The sequence below is a fragment of the Lynx canadensis genome, chromosome B2 (genome assembly GCF_007474595.2).
Source record: "Lynx canadensis isolate LIC74 chromosome B2, mLynCan4.pri.v2, whole genome shotgun sequence".
NCBI lineage: Eukaryota > Metazoa > Chordata > Mammalia > Carnivora > Felidae > Lynx > Lynx canadensis.
The window spans coordinates 95,554,559-95,576,023 of NC_044307.1; the positions used below are offsets into that span (position 1 = coordinate 95,554,559).

The 21,465-nt window shown below is 42.3% G+C and overlaps 1 protein-coding gene across 1 annotated transcript in view; it reads right to left on the minus strand.

Moving 5' to 3' along the window:
• Window positions 1-21,465, minus strand: part of LOC115514234 (prolyl endopeptidase) — a 120,206-nt gene that overhangs the window by 2,471 nt on the left and 96,270 nt on the right. Inside the window, 7 exon segments of the mRNA XM_030316045.1 lie at window positions 1,297-1,372; window positions 1,375-1,452; window positions 5,108-5,239; window positions 8,029-8,056; window positions 8,058-8,124; window positions 10,860-10,911; window positions 10,914-10,995. Of these exon segments, the coding sequence (XP_030171905.1) occupies window positions 1,297-1,372; window positions 1,375-1,452; window positions 5,108-5,239; window positions 8,029-8,056; window positions 8,058-8,124; window positions 10,860-10,911; window positions 10,914-10,995 (515 nt within the window).

A 21,465-nucleotide genomic window follows, 5' to 3' on the forward strand; every position in this document is an offset into this window, starting at 1 on the left:
ACAGAGCTCTTCCACCATCCTAAGGGCAATTCCTAACTGCTGCTGCTAACGGTCTCCAAACCCCTAAATGTGGGAAGTGAAAAGAATGTAGCTTGCAGTCTCGAAGATTCTCACTGTTCTTGCCAAAGTGGTTGAAGGCGAGGAATGAAGCTGTGTAATACTTTCACAATGTGATTTGTAGTTTCAAATATACATGGTTACACTGAGAGAACAAAATAAGTTTAATGTACTTGCATACATCTCTATTTCCTTCTTTAAAAACTCCATATATAGATGTAAAGTATGATGACACCTTTTTCTATTATTTTGTGATTGCTAGGATAACAAATTACCATAAGTTTGGCAGCTTTTAAAACAACACAGATATCTTTTTTTTTTTTTTTTTCCTTAAGAGAAAGAATCCCGAGCAGGGAGCCTGCTCAGTGCAGAGCCTGATTCATGGGGCTGGATCCCATGACCTTGGGATTATGACCTGAGCTGGATGCTCAACTGACTGAGCCACCCAGGTGCCCCACATAGATTCTCACAGTTCTTTCGGTCAGATGTCTGGGCTGGCCCAACTGGCTTCTCTGCTCTGGGTCTCAGCTGAAATCCAGGTGTCGGCTGGCTGGGCTCTTATCAGGAAATTCTGCGAAGTAAATCTATTTCCAGACTCATTCAGTTCCCATGGGTTACACGGACTGAGGTTTCCATTTTTTGATGAACTGAATGATGGCTGGGGACGTTCTCAGGTCCCACAGGCCTTCCCCCATTTTCAAGCAGCAATGGCAGATCTAGCCCTCATGATTCCAATCTGACTCCCTTCTGCTGCATTCCCTGACTCCAGCCAGAGAAAGTGCTCTGCCTTTAAGGGTTAGTCACTAGACTGGGCTCACTTCAGTAATCCAGGATTATCTCCTTATTTTAAGGTGAGCTGACTGGTGACCTTAATTTAATCTACAAAGCCCTTCACAGCAGCACCCAGATTAGTGTCTGATTAAAGAAACCAGGGGACAGGAATCTGGGGTGGGGTGGGGCTTTTAAGTCTGCCTATCACATCTTTGTAGTTTGTTGTTGTTAAAGATCAAAACAAGGAAGACACATAGGTATTCCCATCACTTCCCTACTTTTGCAGTAAGTTATATGCAAATATGAGAAACTGTAGAGGACAAAGAGTCAAACACTTATCTTTTTGACTCTGTTCAGTAGTATAATATCACACGGTTAGTAACACACACACACATATATACACATATACGTATACATATATCTGTATATATACATATATGTATATATATCAATGAATTCAAACTTTACTTGATAAGCCATTCGAAGTGTTGTTTGCTGTCTGAGCACCCATAATCGGTGGTCCAGGCATGACCAATGGTATATTATGGAACTTCAGCATGTCCATTACTCCAACTTGGGCAATAACACAACCGAAGAGGTCAGGACGCTGATTTGCACAAGCAGCTGAAACCAAGATAGAAAAGGGAGGCAGTCTATCATTAAACATCTAAATAAACAAAAACAAAATAACACTTTAAATACTTTCAGAACCATGGTTATCCTTTTCCTAGAGCACAGGAAGAAACCATCATAAATCCCCTGCCTAATGGCCATAAGCTTTTCTCCCTCCTTTCACTATATCTGAGGGGTAGGGTATTCTCACCAGGAATAGAGCTTTACTCCCAAAGTGAATCTCAATAGGGGAGTGTTATTTGGAAAAACTCAAGGACTTCCTGGAAAATCTGTGTCTCCTGCTCCCTTTCCTTTTTTTTTTTTTTTTTGTTTCCACGAAGAAAACTTGTTCAGGATCTATGACATAATAAGAAATATATATTTAGTCCCTGTCCCCAGTTCCTAGCACAGAACTCCTAAAACTCTTGGGATTTCCTGAGTGATAGGGGGTAAGAAATAACTGGCCCCTTTCAACCATACCTGAGTTTATGCTAAAGAGGTGACTCTTGGTGGCTCCCTAGATGGCTACATGGTGGGGACTGGTGGCCGGAAGAGCCAACCATGTGATTGGAGAGGTGGATCTTTAATCCCCACCCCTGACCTCTGGGGAGGGAGGGGCTGAAAATTGAATAACAGCTAATGATTTAATCTATCATGCCTGCACAATAGAACCTCCGTAAAACCCCTTAACAGTGGAGTTCAAAGAGCTTCCAGGTTGGCGAACACACTGAAATACTGGATGGGTGGCATTCCCGGAGAGGGCATGGAAGTTCTGTGAGCACCCCTCTACCCCATCCCCTACTCTATGCATGTCTTCCATCTTACTGTTCCTCAGGTCTATGAACTGTTCTGGCAGATTCTCAAACCTGAGGAGGCAGGTATGGAACCCCAACTGATGGCCAGTCAGTCAGAAATACAAGAGGCTTGGACTTGGGTGTCTGAAGTGGGGGCAGTTTTGTGAGTCGGAGTTCTTGCCTTGTGGAGTCTGTGCTGACTGTGGGCAGTATCAGAACCGAACTGAGCTGTAAGACATCCAGCGGGTGTCTGGAGAGTTGGAGAATTGGTTGATGTTGGGGGAAAACCCTACACACGTGGTGTGGGAAGTGTCGTGAGTAGAAACTGTTCATACAGCCCAAGGCAGGGCCTGAAACCCAGAACGGGCTCTAATTAATCAACTAAACAGTACACATTCTTGTACCATTCTAAAATATTCTTCTTTGTATACTTAAGTTATATAAATGTATTTCTTTGTTTTGATAATTCAACAAGTGTTTATTGAACATCCTGCTGTGTGCCGGCACTGGAGATATACCAGTAAATGTTTTAGTGGGAAAGATAAGTGAACAAGCAATTCCAGTATGGGCAAGTCTGGGTGCTATGGAAGTGGGGGGTAGGGGTACCCAACCCGGTGTAAGGCAGATAGGGAGGCTTTGCAGGGGAGTCACATCGACGAAGAGTTAGTCAAGAAAATCTGGGCTTTTCCTGCCTCTGGCAAAAAACCTAGTTCGCACCCTAATTCTGATTTCAGTCCTCATTCATAATGCCAGATCCTGAGTCCTACCCTGGGGGACCCTGATTCTCTCACTCAGATGTGAGAGGGGCTTTTCATAAGCCCCTTTTTAATAAGCATTCAACACATTGACAAAGGGAAATCCAATTCTGCAAGTTCCTCATGGGACCAGGTTTGCCAAAAGAACATAAACCAGTTCCTGAATATCAAACTGAAAACATAAAGAAGTTATTGGATGAAAGAGTAAATTATAGAACAATTCTCCCACTATTAGAATCAGATGGTATTTTCAATATCCCTTCTCATTAAATCTTAGATTTGCCCTTAATGCTTCTCTTTTACACCTTCACATATAATCCACGTGCAAATTCAGTTCACTCAAATTCAGGACACACCCAGAATCTGCTCCCTTCTTGCTACCTCCATCGCCATACTCCAGGGCCACGCCACCACTGGGCCTCACTGGGATGGAGGCCTCCTCCCTGGCCGCCTGCCTTTCTGCCCTCACCTCCCCTTCCGTCTGCCCTGATTGATCCCATCACAAAATAAGTCAAATTATGACACTCCCCCAAAGGCTTCTTATTTCACAGAGTAAACTGGGTCCTCTACACTGGCTACGGGGTCCTGCCTGCTTTTGCCTCCTGCCGTCTCTCACCTCTCCTGACACTCTCCCTTGCTCACCATGCCCAGCAACAGACGTGGGCCTCTTTACTGTCGCCAGAATGCTCTGTGCTCTTGCTGGCCTCAGGGCCTTTGGTGTGTTGTCTGCCTCCTCCACTAGAACAAAAGCTCCGTGGGGTCAGAGGTGGTGTCTGTGTTGTTTGAAACTGTATCAATGCCCTGTCTAAATTTGAACAAATTATTTTGGACGTATGTATTTTACCTCCCTGGGAAAGTTTTTTCACAAGACTATATTCTATTTTTACAAGACTACCCCTCTTTACAAGAGGGGTAAAGAGTAAAAACAGGTAGGTATTCAGGTTTTGCAATGACTCAGTACATTTCAAGGATAAGGAAACTGAGTGAATGTGCTGTCCTCCCTGAACCCTCTTCCAAAACAGTGGATTTTCACATGTGTTTTTAACTTGTGCCTGTAAGTCCAGCCTACATTTGTACAACGGCCCGTCATATCCTAATGACGTTGGGTCTACACCCTAGCAAGCAGAGCCCATAAATGTTCGTTACCAAGTGAAATTTAACTACCGAAAATTAGGACAAGCCACTTTGAGGCAGTGCCACTTACAGGTGAAAGGAGACTCTAAAACCATAGTGTTGGGGTGCAACCCCAGCATCACACACTTTCCAGCTGTGTGACCCCAGGCAAGCTACTCAACCTTCAGTGCTCCTGAGTCATCAGGAAAACGGGACTAACCTCTTGGGCTGTGTGAGTGTCCAATGAGAATATGCATGAGAAGAGCTCAGCCCTCGGCCCAGCACAGGTGCTCAGCAAGTGAGAACTAACAGTATGAACTCGCTCATTACTGTTACGCTGTGCATCCATCTGTATGCTACCTCATTTTCTCCATCTCTCCTCTTGCTGCACCCACAGCACAGGTGTTCAACAAATGTTTCATGATGATCATGCAAGTTCTGAGTAGCACAACCATAGGGGTTATCAGGCTCAGTCCCGTGATGGCTGAACTCTATAAACCTGTGGATCCGTGTGGGGACAGGGTCCTACCCAGTGTGCAGCTCAGAAGAGCTCAAGGCAGACAGGTGGGACAGCTTTTCAGGCTATCATGAATCAAGTCTATGTAAGATGGGTTCAGCAGTATCTTTTTTTTTAATGTTTATTTACTTTTCAGAGAGAGGGAGAGAGACAGAGTGTGAGTTGGGGAGGGGCAGAGAGAGAGACACACATAAAATCTGAAGCAGGCTCCGAGCTGTCAGCACAGAGCCTGATGTGGGGCTCAAACCCATGAACTATGAGATCATGACCTGAGCTGAAGTCGAACGCTTAACCGACGGAGCCACCCAGGTGCCCCTCAGCTGGGTCTTTATGTGTCATTTATCAGGTACCTACTCCAATACAAATGGGTTTTGTTATCTTTGGACCACTACTCCCATCCATGAGCCAAGTAAATCAAGAGCTGTCTACAGTGTATCTGAAAACCCCCAGAGTGTTAACTAGGAAGTACAATAAAATCCAGTTCTCACCCACTAAGAGGCCTCCATTTGAACCTCCATTAATAGTCAGCCTCTTGGGAGATGTGTAACCTTCCTTGATGAGATATTCTGCAGCATGCTGAAAGTCATCAAAGCAGTTCTGTTTGTTTGCCAAGATACCACCTGCAATGTGCCAAAGTGAAAGACTGGTTAAGAAACAAAACATTAAAAAAAGACAATTTTAACCTAAATGGAATTCAAATGATAGGGCAGAGTTTCAACTATTGATCACTTAAACACAATGGGCTGACACCACATTAAGAATATGCATCATGGAAATCCATCAATACCACAGTCACCAAGCCATACGGTGGATTTGTATTTTTCTAAATACAACGGCAGTGCCCCAAGAGAAGAGATGATCTGTTATGTCAGAGAACCATGAGGACCAAAGTATGAAAGCATGTAATCAGAACGAACCTAGGTTTTTGGAGAAGCTGAACTTAACCTCGAGCTGTGCTCAACCCTTTCTGAGCTCCACCTAGTGAACAACGATGGGGCTGTGTGTGCCTCCCCCCCGGGGACGACGGCAATGCTCTGCACAGGTGTGCTTCTCAGCCCTCTCCCCTTTGCAGGAGACTGAAATCCTAACGATGAGAAAGAAGTTCTTCGGTTTTGCTCTTAATTAAGGAATGTAAGCAGGAATTAGGTGGGAAGGTAGTGCTGCAGAGAGCAGCCTATTACAGTTCCTCAGTTCTTGAATGAAGATCTCAGACATCTCCCCAGAGAATCCGGATTTCCTCATCTAGAAGTCATCCAATGTATACAACCATGCAAATTACGTAAAGAGAGGAACATTTGTAAGGTCTTGGAATATCTAAAAGTGAAGGCCAAAAGTCAAAGATGTACCCTCAAAAGAACAGATGTCTGAAATAACTGCCTATGAAATGAACAAGAAGCAGGCATAGCTCTAATTAGATATCTGAGATTAACCACTTCTACAGAAATTCAATTAAAGATGAGCAGCAGTGCTACGAAGAAATTTTTTCATATCAAAAAAATGTTATTAAAATTTTAATCAGAAATTATCAGTGAATTAGAACAGCTAGGATTACTTAGTTTCCAGAAATAATATCATTTTGGGTATATGACTAATTTTCTAAACAGCACTAAATTTTAAACTCCATACATAAACAGAACGGAATTAGCTATATCAATGTTCAGTATACTGGGGTCTAACTGGAAAAGTACATTTCTGGTCCTGTGCCTAATCTGGGAGAAGTTTATGAATCAGTTTAAAACATGGCACAGATCGTCTACTGTTAGCCTCACCTCAAGCGCCAAAGTCCAACCCCAGGGCTTTTGGACAATAAAAGGTTGGTTCTAATTAATAACAGAGATGAGAAAGAGGCACTGTGCCTATCATAACATAGCATGGTAGACACCCTGACGACCAGAGGGGTTTTATGGGGAAGAATCTGGGTTCTCCAGGAGAGGGCCACAGGACCAGGAGTCCATTCAGGGGTGTATGTGAGTTCAAACAAACGTTGTCATTAGTAAATCAGTGTTTCGTGATCCAGACTTAGCATACGATTTGGATACGAGTCAAATATATGGTAGTAGAGATTTCTTATTTGATCAATCATCTCTTAATATCACAGTATGATTTTAAAGCAATTAAACCTTAATATCAGGTCAGGGTCAAAATTACACAATGACCATTGATAAAGTCTTTGGGATGACACATGGAGTAGTTGACCTAATGATGGCAGGCAGGTCAGGAGCCCATTTGTTAATGAGAAATACTCTTGCTAAGATGCTCAAATAATTTATCCGATGTCAGCCCTTGGGGTGCTTGGTGAATGTTCAGTCAGACCTGGCCTTTCCTACATCTTGACATGTAACAGGTACTTCTGAAACATCTCTTACAGATCTATCCTCATCATTGCGGACTGGATTTGATGCAGAAAAGGCCTCAAAATTTGGGAACAAGTAGATATACACAGATCTGCTGTTCCTACTGTGGGGAAAAGACCCTTTAACCTGGGGCTGCTGACCAAGCACTGGTGGCCACCTTTGTCCTAGCAGGCTTTCTCATAATGATGGTCAAGGGTCAAGAGAGGGGAGAAACCTGGGGCTGTGAGGGTGAACGTGTGTTCCTGCATCCTCCTCCAGCTATTGGTTAGTCTATGAATTCCAGATACACAAAAGGCTGAGAGAAAGGATGTACCCCATATATAAAGAAAAAGAAGAGTTAGGGCTTTAAAAAATTATTACAGTCTGGAGAATGAAGTTTCATATAGAAGCAGTATTCTCAGCCAACTGGAATACACGTTTCAGGAGCCCAGAGACCGGAGCCTAAATCATTAAAACCAGAAAAGACAAAGGACGGAGCTCCTGGGTCTAAAACCTGCCCACCATGGAGTTACAGCAGCAAGGCCAGGAGGATGCTACTTCTCAGCAATCATGGAAAATCAGAGAAAACAAGGAAAGAAAGGCCCAGGAAGCTCTATTTTAGATTGCTCTTTTTCTTTTAAGAGAAAATGACCTATTTGAGAGAGCCAAATAATGCCACACCAACCCACCTGGTATTTACTAAGAAGAGACAGAATAAATACCAAAAAGTGCCCTGCAGATTCACTTTTGACAGTGATAGATAAAATGTACCTAGTGCATTGCTAAAAAACAAAACAAAATGAAAACAAAACAAAAACCACCAATTCTGATTATGGTCTAAAGGAATGTTCTGAAAAATACATACTTCATTAGATTAAAATAAACAGATTACAAAGGAACAAAATGTGAAAACACGGACTTGTTTTTAGAGGGGCAGTGGTGCCTGCAACATGTTTGAAAATACCTTATTTTTCACTTGTCTAGCCAAACACTTTTCTGCTCCTGACCCCGTCAGCTCATTCAGAACGTAGCTTTTGCTATGCCATGTCTGTGTTTCTGTAGAGAAAATACTTCACCTTTATGCCACGTCTCTCCGTATTCGCCCGCCTCCTCTGATGTTGGCCACTGCAAGGACACCGCCCATGTGTCTCACAAAGATGAGCCTGGACACACTGAGAAACAGAACAAACAGTTAACCTTCTGTTAACTGCCTGGTAAGGACCATGTTGTCTCCCTCCATCAAAAGAAAATGTATCCCTGAAGACATTCCACATGTAAAATACTGAAATAGGAGATTGCATATTTTGTATTATTTGATTAAAGTGAAAATATAAAAGTTCTGATTAATGTTTAACTGCAAAGTTCTACATTTCATGAACATTTGGTTTATCTCATTTTCTATACTGGTAAATATTTTACTATACGAAGTGGGAATACATAATTCATTTTTTAAACTTTATTTTTAGAGAGAGAGTGTGTGTGTGTGTGCAAGTGGGGCAGAGGGGCAAAGGAAGAGGGAGAAAGAGAGAGGGAGAGAATCTTAAATAGGCTCCACAGTCAGCATGAAGCCCCATGTGGGACCTGATCCCGCAACCCTGGGATCATGACCAGAGCCAAAATCAAGAGTTGGACGCTCAACCGGACTGAACCACCCAGCACCCTTGTAATACATGATTCACAATGCAAACAGAGAAAGAACCAGAAGCCCTCATTTCATACTGAGTCCATCTTTTAAACACCGTATCGGCAAACTGAGTATCACCAGCCACATGACACAGCCCTGGTGTGAATAGCTCTGGGCTGGCAGGAATCCCTAGTGGTGGTCCCTGCTCCACTGTTTCTGGTATCTTTCTCCTAACTATGCAAGTTGGAAGAAAGAAACCTCTTTAAAATATGGGTTTTAAAGAGTGTTTCCAGTTTTACAGACATTAAGTTGCTAAATTAGGTAACACAAGGTGTGAGAGAGGTAGAGGAGACCAAGGACACAGGCCAGAAGCAAGCATGGAGTCTCAGGGCTGGAGAAGGTTTTCTGGAAATAAGCACTAAATAAGCACTATAGATAAGCACTAAATAAGACACTATAGCATAAAGTTGCTAGGAGAAAAGAGTTAAGTAAGTCCTTTGGGAAATTTGGATTTTGTTTTCTCTTCCTCTTTCCAGTCTGACCCTCACAGTGCTGAATGACATCTATTTGCTGTTAGCTAAATTAATTGTGTTTTGAGAATGTTCATGAAAATTTTATCGTTCTCACCCTTTTAGTAACTGGGGAAATGCAGGTCTCTGTAACCTGGGACTCTAGATGGCCTGAGTGGTAATTTCCCGAGTCTTGAGGATGCAGAGAAAGGGAGTTTGGGGAGGCGGTCATACCACACGACTGGATTGGCCAAATGGATTTCCAATCATTTGGTCTTCTCATCAAAATTTTTCATGCACCCTTGATGGTCTCTACGGAAGCTCCCAGCCTATCTGCTGGGTCCTGGGATAAAAATGGTACAGGGACCCTCCCTTATTCATCTCTCAAATCCCCAAAAGAGCAGGATTAATAACTATTTGTACAAATGAACGAAGATAAGCAGTTTTAGCTACAACAGATCAGCGGAGAAATCCATGTTGTCTCTATCTAAGTCCCACTGTAGCGACTAAGGGAAGCGAGGCTCAGGGTGCAAGTCTCTGACTTGTTCACTGAAGCTTGGATTTCATCACTTTGAGTGCTAAAGAGGGGCACACAATGACATGGCAGCCCACCTGTAGCTCAGGCCCTGCCTAGAACAATGGTTGGTGCGGAAGCGGCTTGCAGGACGTAGAAATAGCACTGTCGCTGGACAGTGAGTGAAGAGCAACCATTACTCCACTCATCTGACTGGCTTCCCTTCATTTTATTCACGTAATGATGCCTCACAAATCCTCTGAAAATATTGATCTACATGATGATTTACAACTTCTCAGCTTCTCACTAACAAAAGGATAAAATCAAACTCTTTAAGCAGATATCCAAGGCAGTTCATAATATCAACTATTTCAGGGGCAGGGACTGTGTTTCATACTTGATCAGTCCTAAGTACTTAGCTGTCAAAGGCTCAAAACAAAGTAACAGTTTCCTTGTCTTCAAATTTTGGGCAGCTATTTGAATCTACTCTGAATTTATGTCCTGGTAGTCACCTGTCCATACATTTCTTCCTGAATATGACCAGATTTCCTATGAGGCTCTATTTAGAAGTTGGCTTAAAGCTGGTCTTGCTGGTAGGAGACTCCTCGTTTTTACCAAAAATGTTCACCACAAAATCCTTTTATACTGTGAATCGGATACTGAAATCAAGTTTGCAAATAACTGACAGAAGATGTTTAAATAATAGCAAATGTACCAATGCAGATTTTCCCCCCTTGAACAATACTTGTTGGTAAATCATCACATAAACTGAACAGTTTAAAATGAAGTAACAGAATATACAGAAAATATACTGTGGTAGAATGTTAAGATGGTCTATTTTAAGACTCTGTGCTGCTGAAAAATATAATCATTAGCTGAAAAAACATTCCCTCTGAAAAGAATACTGAGGACAGTGGCGTGACAGCAAATGATAAACACTGAAGGTACAAGCTTCCTTTCTGTAAGACCTCAGTTGATGCTAACCTTCTGTAGCCTGGCAGCTATATATAGCCTCAGCATCTAGTTCTCAAACAACCCGTTCACTGAAGACATAAAATTAGCTTGGTAAAACGATCCTGAAATTCCTGACCCAAAGTATACATACTTAACACACAGCCCTGCTCCTCCACAAAAACAAGCAAAGAAATATACAGTTAAATATACTTTAAAAATGAGTTAATAGTCTAGTCTCTGGTCTCTTCCACACTCTATGGTGAGGATTAAATATACGTTGAAGTTCCAAGAGTATCCTGTGCTTACCTGTAGTTGGGTGTGATAGATATGTTGAAGCCGCCGTAGCCATACAAGAAGCAGGATGAGAGCCATCCAATTTTATGCCCTTTTTAGGTACAATGAACATTGGAATCTTTGTACCATCCTTACTGGGGTAGAAAATCTAGAACAAAAGAAAGTAGAGTAGATTTAGTAGAAAGTTAGTCAACAAACACTTGCATGCTTTTAATGGAAAAACGTGCAGGTAGTGAATTCTCTCTTGAAGATAGAGAGGAGCACAATGGATATCCAGTACCATTCACTGGCTATTTAGTGGTGAAGCATCTTTCAGTTTCTATGGAGATAGTGTGGAGTCAAGTGTCTGAAAGTAGGGACACCTGAACTTGAATTCTTATTCCACAACTATCTAACCAGGTGACCTTGGGTGAGCCATTTATTATCCCCTGGCCTCAGCTCTTCAGCCCCTCATGGGGCCACTGTGCCTACTGCATGGTCCACGGAAGAGAACAGGCATTCAGTTCTCTACTCCTTGTCACCCTCCCAGCACGGAAAAGTCAGATCTGGCCATCCTACCAAACGATTCAATTTGGGGAAACTTTTCTAGGAAACAAATTTCATATTCAACTTCCTCTCTACTGTTAAGACAACTCATCATTTCTTCTGCGTTAAGATATTAAGTAACTGTTAGCAACTACAAAGCATATATTAGGTTACAGTGTAGAACAACGATAAAGAAATCCTATTATTCCTGGTTAAAGACATTTTCTCCAGCATTCTTAATTAAGGCTCATCAAACTTGCCAGAGTCTGGGCAACCTTGGCAAGTTCAGTCAACATTTCTATATTCATTACTTCTTGGATAAAAGGAGTAAGAGAAAAAGCATAAGGAAGAGAACATTGACTGCTAGTCAAGTGATAAGCCATAGAATAACTGATAAGCCACCAAAAGCTGATAATGGCTTCTTCCAGACAGAAAACCTGTAAACAGCTTTCTGTTTGGGCAAACATGGTGTGTTACCCCAATGACACCTGGAAAGTGTTTCCAGTTCAGAAATGTCTTGCTGACCTTCCATGTACACTCAAGGACATAAGCCTTTGCGCTCTGTGGCTTGGAGCCATATTTTAGCCAAAGCTTTTAAGGTAGTTCTATTGTAGGAAGTTGCCACAAAGTCCTTGGAAATCACCAGGGGTTGGGAGGTAGGGGGTGCAGATTTAGAGAAAAGCACTACAGGGCCACCATAAATGCCTGCAAACTTGGTAGTTTTTGGAAACCTGCCAAGAAATAATAGCAAAAAAAGAAGCATTTGTTTTTGACTTCAGAGACAATACTGAGACGTAAATTTGAGAGTTTAGGAATCATGGACAATACTCTGCAGGGTTCAGAATTATCAAAAGGGGCACACTTTAATTTGAAGTTGTTAGAGGCCAGTTAGCAGCCTCTAATAGAGTGTAACTGTGTGGGTGCTACAAGTAAATGCACAGTAAGAGGAGCAAAATTCCAAGTCATTGGCTGGGGCTAATGAACCCAAGTGTAGGGCCTTCAGCTCAGACTTGAGGAGAATTTGGAGCAGGGGAACAAGTGTCTCGCACGATTCTTTTTTTTTTTTCTTTAAAAAAGTTTATTTATTTTGAGAGAGAGAGAGAGCAGGGGAGAGGGAGAGAGAATCCCAAGCAGGATCCCTGCTGTCACACAGAGGCTGATGTAGGGCTTGATCCCACGAACTGTGAGATCATGACCTCAGCTGAAATCAAGAGTTGGACACTTAACGGAGCCACCCGTGTGTCACGTGATTCTACCTTAAATGAGTCATCTGTTCAAAAATAGCATTCCCTCCAATTTACACCTATCCTCAAACCCCTGATCTCTCTCCAATCCAGCTCACCCATCCTCAGGCAATACCTCGTCTGAACCCCACTCTTCACCCAGTCAGCAGGGCTGATGCTGATGGCCCTCTAGTCCCCACTAAGCTGACTCTCCTTCTGTTCTTAGAGTTCCCATCTTGTTGCTCTGTGACAGTTTGGCTGCTCTGGTACCACCCTTCTTGTGGCCGCCTGTACATCTCCAACACCTGCAAGTCTCCCCTGTCTGGCTCCAGGACAAAGGAATCCTTTTAGAAGATACCATCAGAAACAGAGTCCCCTTCGGGCCGTAGTTTCAAAAATATATCCAAGCTTAAGTCTGTGTCATTCGGATGTTAAAATAACATTTTGAACGCTGTCCAAAAGTGAAAGGGCACTGTGAGATGATTACAGTAAAATCACCTTCAAGAAAACTCCTTACAAGAAGGCTATTTCCGACTTGAAATAAATATACACACCATACAGATATGCGTGTATACAGATTTTATCACATCTCTCCACACACACACACACACACACACACACACACACACACACAGCAGTGTTCTATGCCATTTCTGTTTATGGAACGGAAATTGATAATAAACCTTAACCTGACTCTTCAATAAAAGGGCAAATGGAATCTTGAGTCTCTTCATAACCATGGAATGAATCCATGTGAACATTTTAGAAACAGTCATTAAAAATAGCCCTGCCATTTTCCATCATATGCTTTGTACTTCTTTGACTTAACTGAAACTGATTTCCTCTTAAAGCCGCTTCCTTCAAAAACTTTTAAGATGCTTTGGGGTTGTCTTTCCCACTGCTCTGGATTTGCTTGGATAGGAGGAGAAGCTGGCAGACTCCTTATTCCATTTACTTCTCAAACCCAGTCTTAGTGGGTGGGCCTCAGCATCTATGACAACATGTTAAATATGCAGTTTCCCAACTGCATTCCCAGAAATTCTGACTCCATAGGTCTGGGGTGGAGCGCTGAAACCTGCAGATTTAGCAGGTCTCCTACCTATTCTGGCACAGGTGGATCAGGGCTCAAAAGCTAGTCACACAATTTACTTTTATCACCCCCTCTCTCCTTGTCAACTGTGTCAACTAAAACCAGGTGTGTCCCCACCATCCTTGACAATTCAATATGGAAGGCTATATTTCTCTTCCCCCTCGTTTTCGTGCGATTTTCTTTAGTGACTTTCACAGTGCAACTGAGGACCCATCCGGCATCCTGTCCTTACAGATACCTTAGCTTCCATGCCACGCTGGCCACTTGTTCAGATGTTTGCTGTGTGTCCGTTACGTGCCAGGCACTGGACAAGACCTGGCTAACTTCTTCCCTCATGGGACTCGAGGTGCATGGAGACAAACCAACGGGCAGTGCAAACGCCCATCACCTGGCTCTGTCTTTGCCCTCAGAACCTGAGACTCTCTGCAAGGAACTCTGATGTTCCCCCTGTGTGACTCCAACTTGTTTTTCCACCACCTCCTTCCCTCCCTTACTCCTGGGGTATCTTTTTTTTTTTTTTTCCAACTCTTATTACAACATTCAGTCCCTTACATTCTCTTGCTTTGTCAGCTTCACTTGGGCTTTCTCGCCCAACTTGAGACCCTTAGCAGCCCTCGTGGTGTCACTATGCCTGAAATCCTCTAATGCTAACCTAACCCCTCTGGATCCCTTCTCCTTCTCCGAGCTGCTGGCACTCAGAAAATGTCCACTCACTTTGCTGCAAATCAGTAATACCTGAAGTCATGGGCTCTGAACTTATGCTTTAGGTCTTTTTTTTTCCCTTCCCCTAAACGAGTTCCTTGCTTCTCCTTCCTTCTTTTCCTCCCTATGTCTTTTCCTAAATGTCCTCCTTATACCCTTTTTTTTGTGCCTAAATCAACTCCAGAGTAGCTGTTCCCAACACTTTCCATTTTCTTCCATTCCCAACACCACCCATTTGCATCCCCTACTCTTTGTCTTGCCTGTCGTCATAGAGGCCATCTGCTTGGAGTTCTTAAACCTTCTGCCAACTTCACTCACCCTCTGAAACTCCAGAGAGAGATCCAGTCCTTGACAACCCCCCACCACACTTCTGACTACCACAATGTTTTCTTTTTGTATTTTCTCCCTTTCCTTGGCATGCAAACACACTCCGACTTCTCCTATCCTATGTAACACAAAACGAAAACCTTTTGCATTGCTCTATGTGCCCCTAGAGCTAAATTTCCATTTCCCTCTTCCTTCCCGATCAATCATCTCCACAGTAACCCACACCCCCAGCTCATGCCTTCCAACCTCATTCACTCTGGTCTCCACCACCACCCTTAAAGGGCATCAGCGAACGTTTCTATCTTTCTTCTTGCCCCTCTACCTTCACCTCTGCCTCGGTGGTGCATAACCTTCACAAGTTTTTCATAGGCTTATAGAGACACATCTATTTGTACATATTCGCACATATTCGGGTTATTGTTATATGGCGATACACAGAATCAGGCTGACATTGGCCTACAGTGTACTCCTCCTCTCCTCACTTAGCAAGATATCATGGAATGCTTTCCACGTTAAAGCACCCAGACTTGCCTCATTAAAAGAAACCACAAAAATGAAAAACAAAACAAAAATGGCAGCCTAGTATTTCATATAAATGTACACAAATACATTTAATCACTTCCTCACTGATAGATATTCAGACTATTCTTTTTCTCTCATCAACAATGGAATAAATCCCTTTTAGATAAATCTCATACACTCATTCTATGATTTCTGTAGGATATATTCTTAGAAATGAGATTGCCAGATCGAAGTATATGTCCATTTAAAAATTCAATATATTCTGAAAAATAATTCTCTAAAAACAGTGTATCAATTTAAGTCCTTAGTGACAGCAATTACCTCAGTGACATTTCTTATCAGCAGTGGATGTAAAATGGATTTTAATTTTTGCTGGTCTAATAGGCAAATATTACCATTTCATAATTGCTTTAAGATTAGTTTTAAATTAGCAAACATTTTCATTTTAGTCATTTTATGTCTCTTCCTCAGAAAACAAAGTGTATCTGTTCTTTTATTGTGTTACTTTTCTGATTAGTTTATAGGAACTATTTTTTTTTAATGTCTGTTTTTGAGAGGTGGGGGGGGACAGACTGTAAGTGGGGGAGGGGCAGAGAGAGAGGGAGACACAGAATTGGAAGCAGGCTCCAGGCTCTGAGCTGTCAGCACAGAGCTTGACACAGGGCTGGTACTCACAAACCAAGATATCAGGACCTGAGCCGAAGTCGGACGCTTCTCAACCCATTGAGCCACCAAGGCATCCTGAAACTATTCTTACATTAAAGATACTACCTTTTTTCCTCCTGCCATGTTTTGCTTGCATTTATTCCCAGCCTATAACCTGTCTTTTAATTCTCTTTGTGGTATCTTGAATATATATACCACATATATAGACAGAAGTTTCTCACCCCAAGTTATATAAATATTTGTCTATATTTTCATTTTGAGTTTTTACATTTACATTTATAATCCAAATGGAGTTTATTTTTACATATGGTCTTTCCCCCAAATGGCCAACTATTATGTACCATTTACGGAAGAATTATTCTTTCCCCCACTGTTCAGAAATGCTATTTTTTAACTGGTTTCTTCCCAGGCCTCATCTGTTTTGATCTCTATCTGGCAACTGCTTTGGGTTCTTGGGCACAGTTTCTCTTGGGTCCTTCTGTATTTCCCTAATTCTTTTCCAGCCTTCCTAACCAATCCAGACTAGCTCTTCTTCTTCCCACCACATGCTACTGTTTTCCATACTCAGTCTCTTCTTTTCTCTCTGCAAACCCACCTCTGCCATCTCAGAGAGCTTTAATAAATGACTCTCTGCTATGGACCTTCAAGATCGCACTTGCAGGCCACACGAGGGGCTGTGATCTCACATGGCAGGTGGCCCCTCTCTACCTGCAAGACACCATGCCCTGGGTATACGTGGGATGTACTTCCTTGGGGTTCTTTTATTTTGGTTAGTAACAGTGCTCTCTCATTTCTCTCTCTTCAGCCACTCGACTGCCAACTCAGAATCTGGTCTTGTGCCAAGGACCTCTCAGTCCTTTCAGTTCCCACAGCCAGGCCTCCCCTCCACCATTTGTACTGGTGGACCTGCTCAGGGTTCCATACGGCACTAGCCTCAAAACCAACTGTCTCCCTGACGCCTCTCATTTGCTAAAGTGGCACTGTGGTAGGAATAGAACCTGAAACTACTATCAGTAACATACAAAAATTAGAATGTAATATATATATATATGTACAAAAGCCATTAGTGCCTTATGAATAGACAACTGCCAAAGTTTATTTTTTTGTAAAAAAAAAAAATTTTTTTAAACGTTTATTTACTTTTGAGACAGAGAGAGACAGAGGATGAATGGGGGAGGGTCAGAGAGAGAGAGAGGGAGACACAGAATCTGAAACAGGCTCCAGGCTCTGAGCTGTCAGCACAGAGCCCGACGCGGGGCTCAAACTCACGAGCCGCGAGATCATGACCTGAGCTGAAGTCGGACGCTTAACCGACTGAGCCACCCAGGTGCCCCACAACTGCCAAAGTTTAAATCCATGTGTAATTCTTCGATTATTTAATAGCCTATTGCCATGACAATACTTAGGTTCAAGTTAAAAAGCAAAACGACTTACTTTTTTCACCCCTCATATTTGTAACCAAATGAGAGGGCGCTGGCAATACACATCCATTGTTTTTGAGTGTCCACTGTGGGCACAGCCCTTTAATGGAATGCCAGGGCTCTTATGGAATCCTTAATGGACAGGAAAACAAAGTGCTCACACAAGATCTAACAGGCGGCTACTTGAGTAACAGAGAAAGTGTCTCTTTCATCCAGCGGTAATGGCTCGTCATGTGAAGCTGATGGGCCCTGCCTTCCCTTCTTCCTGTCAGCAGCAGAGCAAATAGGTTGTGCAATAGAGCCAGTTCCACAAGAAGCCCGCGACACCAATGTAACAGGGTCTGTCCTTGGGCACACGCTTCCCCTTAACAGACTGCAAGTACCACCGAAGAAGCTCCTGGGAGATCTCATAAGAGGGTCTACTTAAGCATGTGGCCACATGAAACCTTCATCAGGGACAGCACAAGTCAAAATAAACATCATGACATCCATTCAAAGCCAAAATAAACATCACGGCAGCCATTCAAAGTCAGTTAGTTCTAAACATTAGTGAGCCAGCCAAAGGTTGCTCAAACACTAGATTAAGAAAGCTTCCCTCCTTAATTTTATTTCTCTCCCCTTGAAAACTTAAATGCCTCATTTTGGAGACTCTCACAGCAGTGTAATAATGTTACTCCACATCTTGAACCAAGAACATTCAGCACAACAAGGCAATGAAGGTCTACATTCTCTGTGAAGCCCGCGCTGTTTGTCGATAGAGGACAGTGACGGGTCTTTTCTGAGCAGTCCCAAGACTGTGCCACTTGGTTTAAAAAAAGCTGGTATCAGTTCTTTCTCAGCCCCGGGGAGTCAATAAGATAATCCCAAATTCTGGAGATTTGCAATGTTTTAGATACAAGGAGAGACTGTCACACTGGGACCTCATCAGCTGGTCACCCTCTCTTATTATATGAATGACAAACCTGAGGTCCATGAAGATAAGATACCTGCCAAGGTAACGCTGCCAGTTTATGGAAAATTACCACCATGCTCTCCTAAGTCCCTGGTCCAGGTTTTTTTCCTACTCTTATCACAAAGTAATTCACTGTGTTATCACTTCCTTGTAAATATCTTTATTGGGTGTAAACTATCTAATATTTGCAAATGTTAGAAGCTTTGGCACTGATTTAATAGATTTTTTTTTCCTCTCAAGACAATGATCACCAGTCTCTAGGGAATCCAGGGGACAAATATTCTGCCAGAGATACTGTGATTTATTGGCTTTTCTGTTTCTGTTACCCTCTTGAAAAGGAGACTCATTCATGTCAAAAAGCCATGTCAAAAAGCCACATTTCAGATACAGAGGTTATAATATTTACTATTTTTTAAAGCAAAAAAGGTCTTCTTGGAAAGATAATCCTTCTCCAAGCAGTCATCAGTGTTACCATCTTGAAGGCAGATTACTAAAATAATAAAAATCTCAGTGTATCTGCAATGTCATTCTACTAAAATAATTCAGTTTCAATGATATTTTTAAAAGTGTAACAGATACAATTAACTTCACAAATGAAACACAAAAAATGCTTATGACAATCCTAAAGAAAGCAACCCCAACCTTCTAAGCAATCAATTAAATTTAAAGCAGATTCCAATTCTGTATATGTAAGCCCATATTCTAATGAATGATTATTTAACAGATAAGATCTCACAGATCCTCAAGCTGAATTCTTTAAATTAAAAAACTACTGAAGAAAAGAGACAAAGGGTTTCTACTTATATAAAGTATATAGTAACAAAACAAAACAAAACAAAACACCAGAAATGACTACCCTTTATTGTCAAGTATGACTTTCCAGAGGCGCCACCAAATATAAAGTAGTATCACTCTGGAAGCATGCTTAGGCATGAGATGATGGTCACTGAATACATGCCCAGTTGTCTTAATGTGTAGTTAAGAGATGGTTTTTGAAAAGATGAAATAAAAACATTTTCCTTTAAAAAAAAGTGGAGCAAGGACACATAAACAAATCAAGGAAACATTACTGTTCTTCAAGAAAACATCAGTTATGAAAAGACTAGCCATCTCCACTAAAACGATCACTTTTCTTGAAATGAATACCTTTGGTAATAAAATCAATTTTGCTGAGACATTCAAACATGGGCAACTACTGAAGCTTCTGAAAACAATCTTCAACCCACATTTGTTCTAGTTCAGATCTGGTGCTATCTGAGACAAGTGCCAGGGCTCTCAGGATCACCAGTAAAGGGACGTGCTCAGAGACGACAGAGGAAAAGTAAACTGCAGAGGGCGGATCCTTCAGAGAGAAGAATGTACCGTGATAGCAGCTCCTTCCTAATTTTAGGGCCTGACAGGTTAAAAGGAGAATGTTCATAAAAGGGTGCTGAGCTTCCCTTTTTATCAGAGTTGACAGAGGCCACTTGTGTGGCCTGTGCTAAGTGTGGCAAATACATGTGACAAGGAGCAGAGCTGCTCAGAAATATCATGGTCAAGGCAAACAGGGATCAAGACATTCCATTTCCCAAAGAATTGAGCAGAAGGCCATCTTTGTGCCTCCATTTCCTTGTAAGATGAGTATAGGAAGGGCTTCCCAGGGTTTCGAGGGGGCACTGCTCATTTCTGTACTGTGCTTAGGCTAAAAATACCCACCTGGCATTAGAAGGTTGTAATCCTATCTATTTTCCAGGCATTTAACATTGGAGAAGCGGGGAAGAGTCACCTTTGGGCAGAAAATATAAAAGGAAATTTCTATTCCAGGTCCTTTTTGTTTGCTTTTCGAAGGATGGGTAGACATTTTTCTAACACTGGAGATTTAAAAACTCCCATGGGGGAACCTCCACAGTAGCAACATCAGTCTATTTAAAAACCTATTTTAACTTTTGGTACGTTTCTTGAGCACCAACAATGTGCTAAGTGCTATACTGATAATCTCTGCAAAAATGCATTCAGCTCTCAAAGGCTGGCCATCTGTTCTTTGGAACAATAAGCCCACTCCCAGTCTCAAACTATGGAGCAAGAAGTGAAATAGAAACTGGAAGATTCTGAACACAAGGAAAGAAAGACAGTGGCACAAGTAGATCATGGTACTTTGAAGTCTGTCTGGAGTTTAGAGGCATTCTGGGCTATGATGAATAAATATGGCTTGACCACAAACATACTAGCCATCTTCAGCTCCACTGATCTGACCTCTTTGTGGTCACTGCAAACACAATCAGACCTTTTCATAAATGTGAAGGACCTACTGCATGCACAGGTTCAGAGAAAGCAGCCTTTGTTTTTGTAACAGGCATTGTTTCTGCGGGTGCTCTCGCAGAATGCATAAATTGCCGGTAATGAGGCTTACTATGGTGGCATTTAGGCTGCACGTCAAATGCACATGTGTTTGTTTTGTTCTTTATGAAAACAGCATGAGGACTCCATCACCAGGGGTTAGGAGCTCTGCACCGCTTGCATTCAATGAACATTTGCTGAATGAATAAATGGGTTAGAATTGCATATCAAACACTCTTTCTGATCCCCCCAAAACCTATACCAGCTCACCTCAGTTCCTAAGCCTCAAAAGGTATCCTGGATGCCTCTAGCACACTATCTTATCCCTGCCTGCCTGTCTCCTAACAGGACTCCCACTTCCAGTCTTTGGGCACTTGTTACCAGATTAATCTCCCTGAGATTTAAAAAAAAAAAAAAAGAGTGAGAACCTTCCTTTTAATCTTGGTCACTCCCCTACTCAAAACATGCAACACACCCCCATCCTCTATAAAATGACTTTCATGTTTTAGACCAGATATTAAATCTCTCCACCCTCTGCCTTCAACCTTTCTGAATCCTTCCCAACTGAAACTGTCCTCTCCACCGAAAGTGCCCAAAGTTGGCACATCTCCAGATGCCCAAAGTTGCAAGGGTTTACAGACTAAAGCACAGCTGAAAAAAAAAATTTCACTGGCTTTTAGGAATTCCCTTATTTGACCCCCCTCTCATGCTCCTACCCAATGTAGGCATCCCCAAAGCTACATCTCAGGCAGGTTCAGCCTCTGCTTGGCTATTTCTAGTGGTAAGAAAGAAATTTACAAGAGCACAAATGGCAGCTTATTTCACTTCCGGAGCCTCTCTTGTTGTTACAAAGTTCCTCCTTACCTGCAACAGC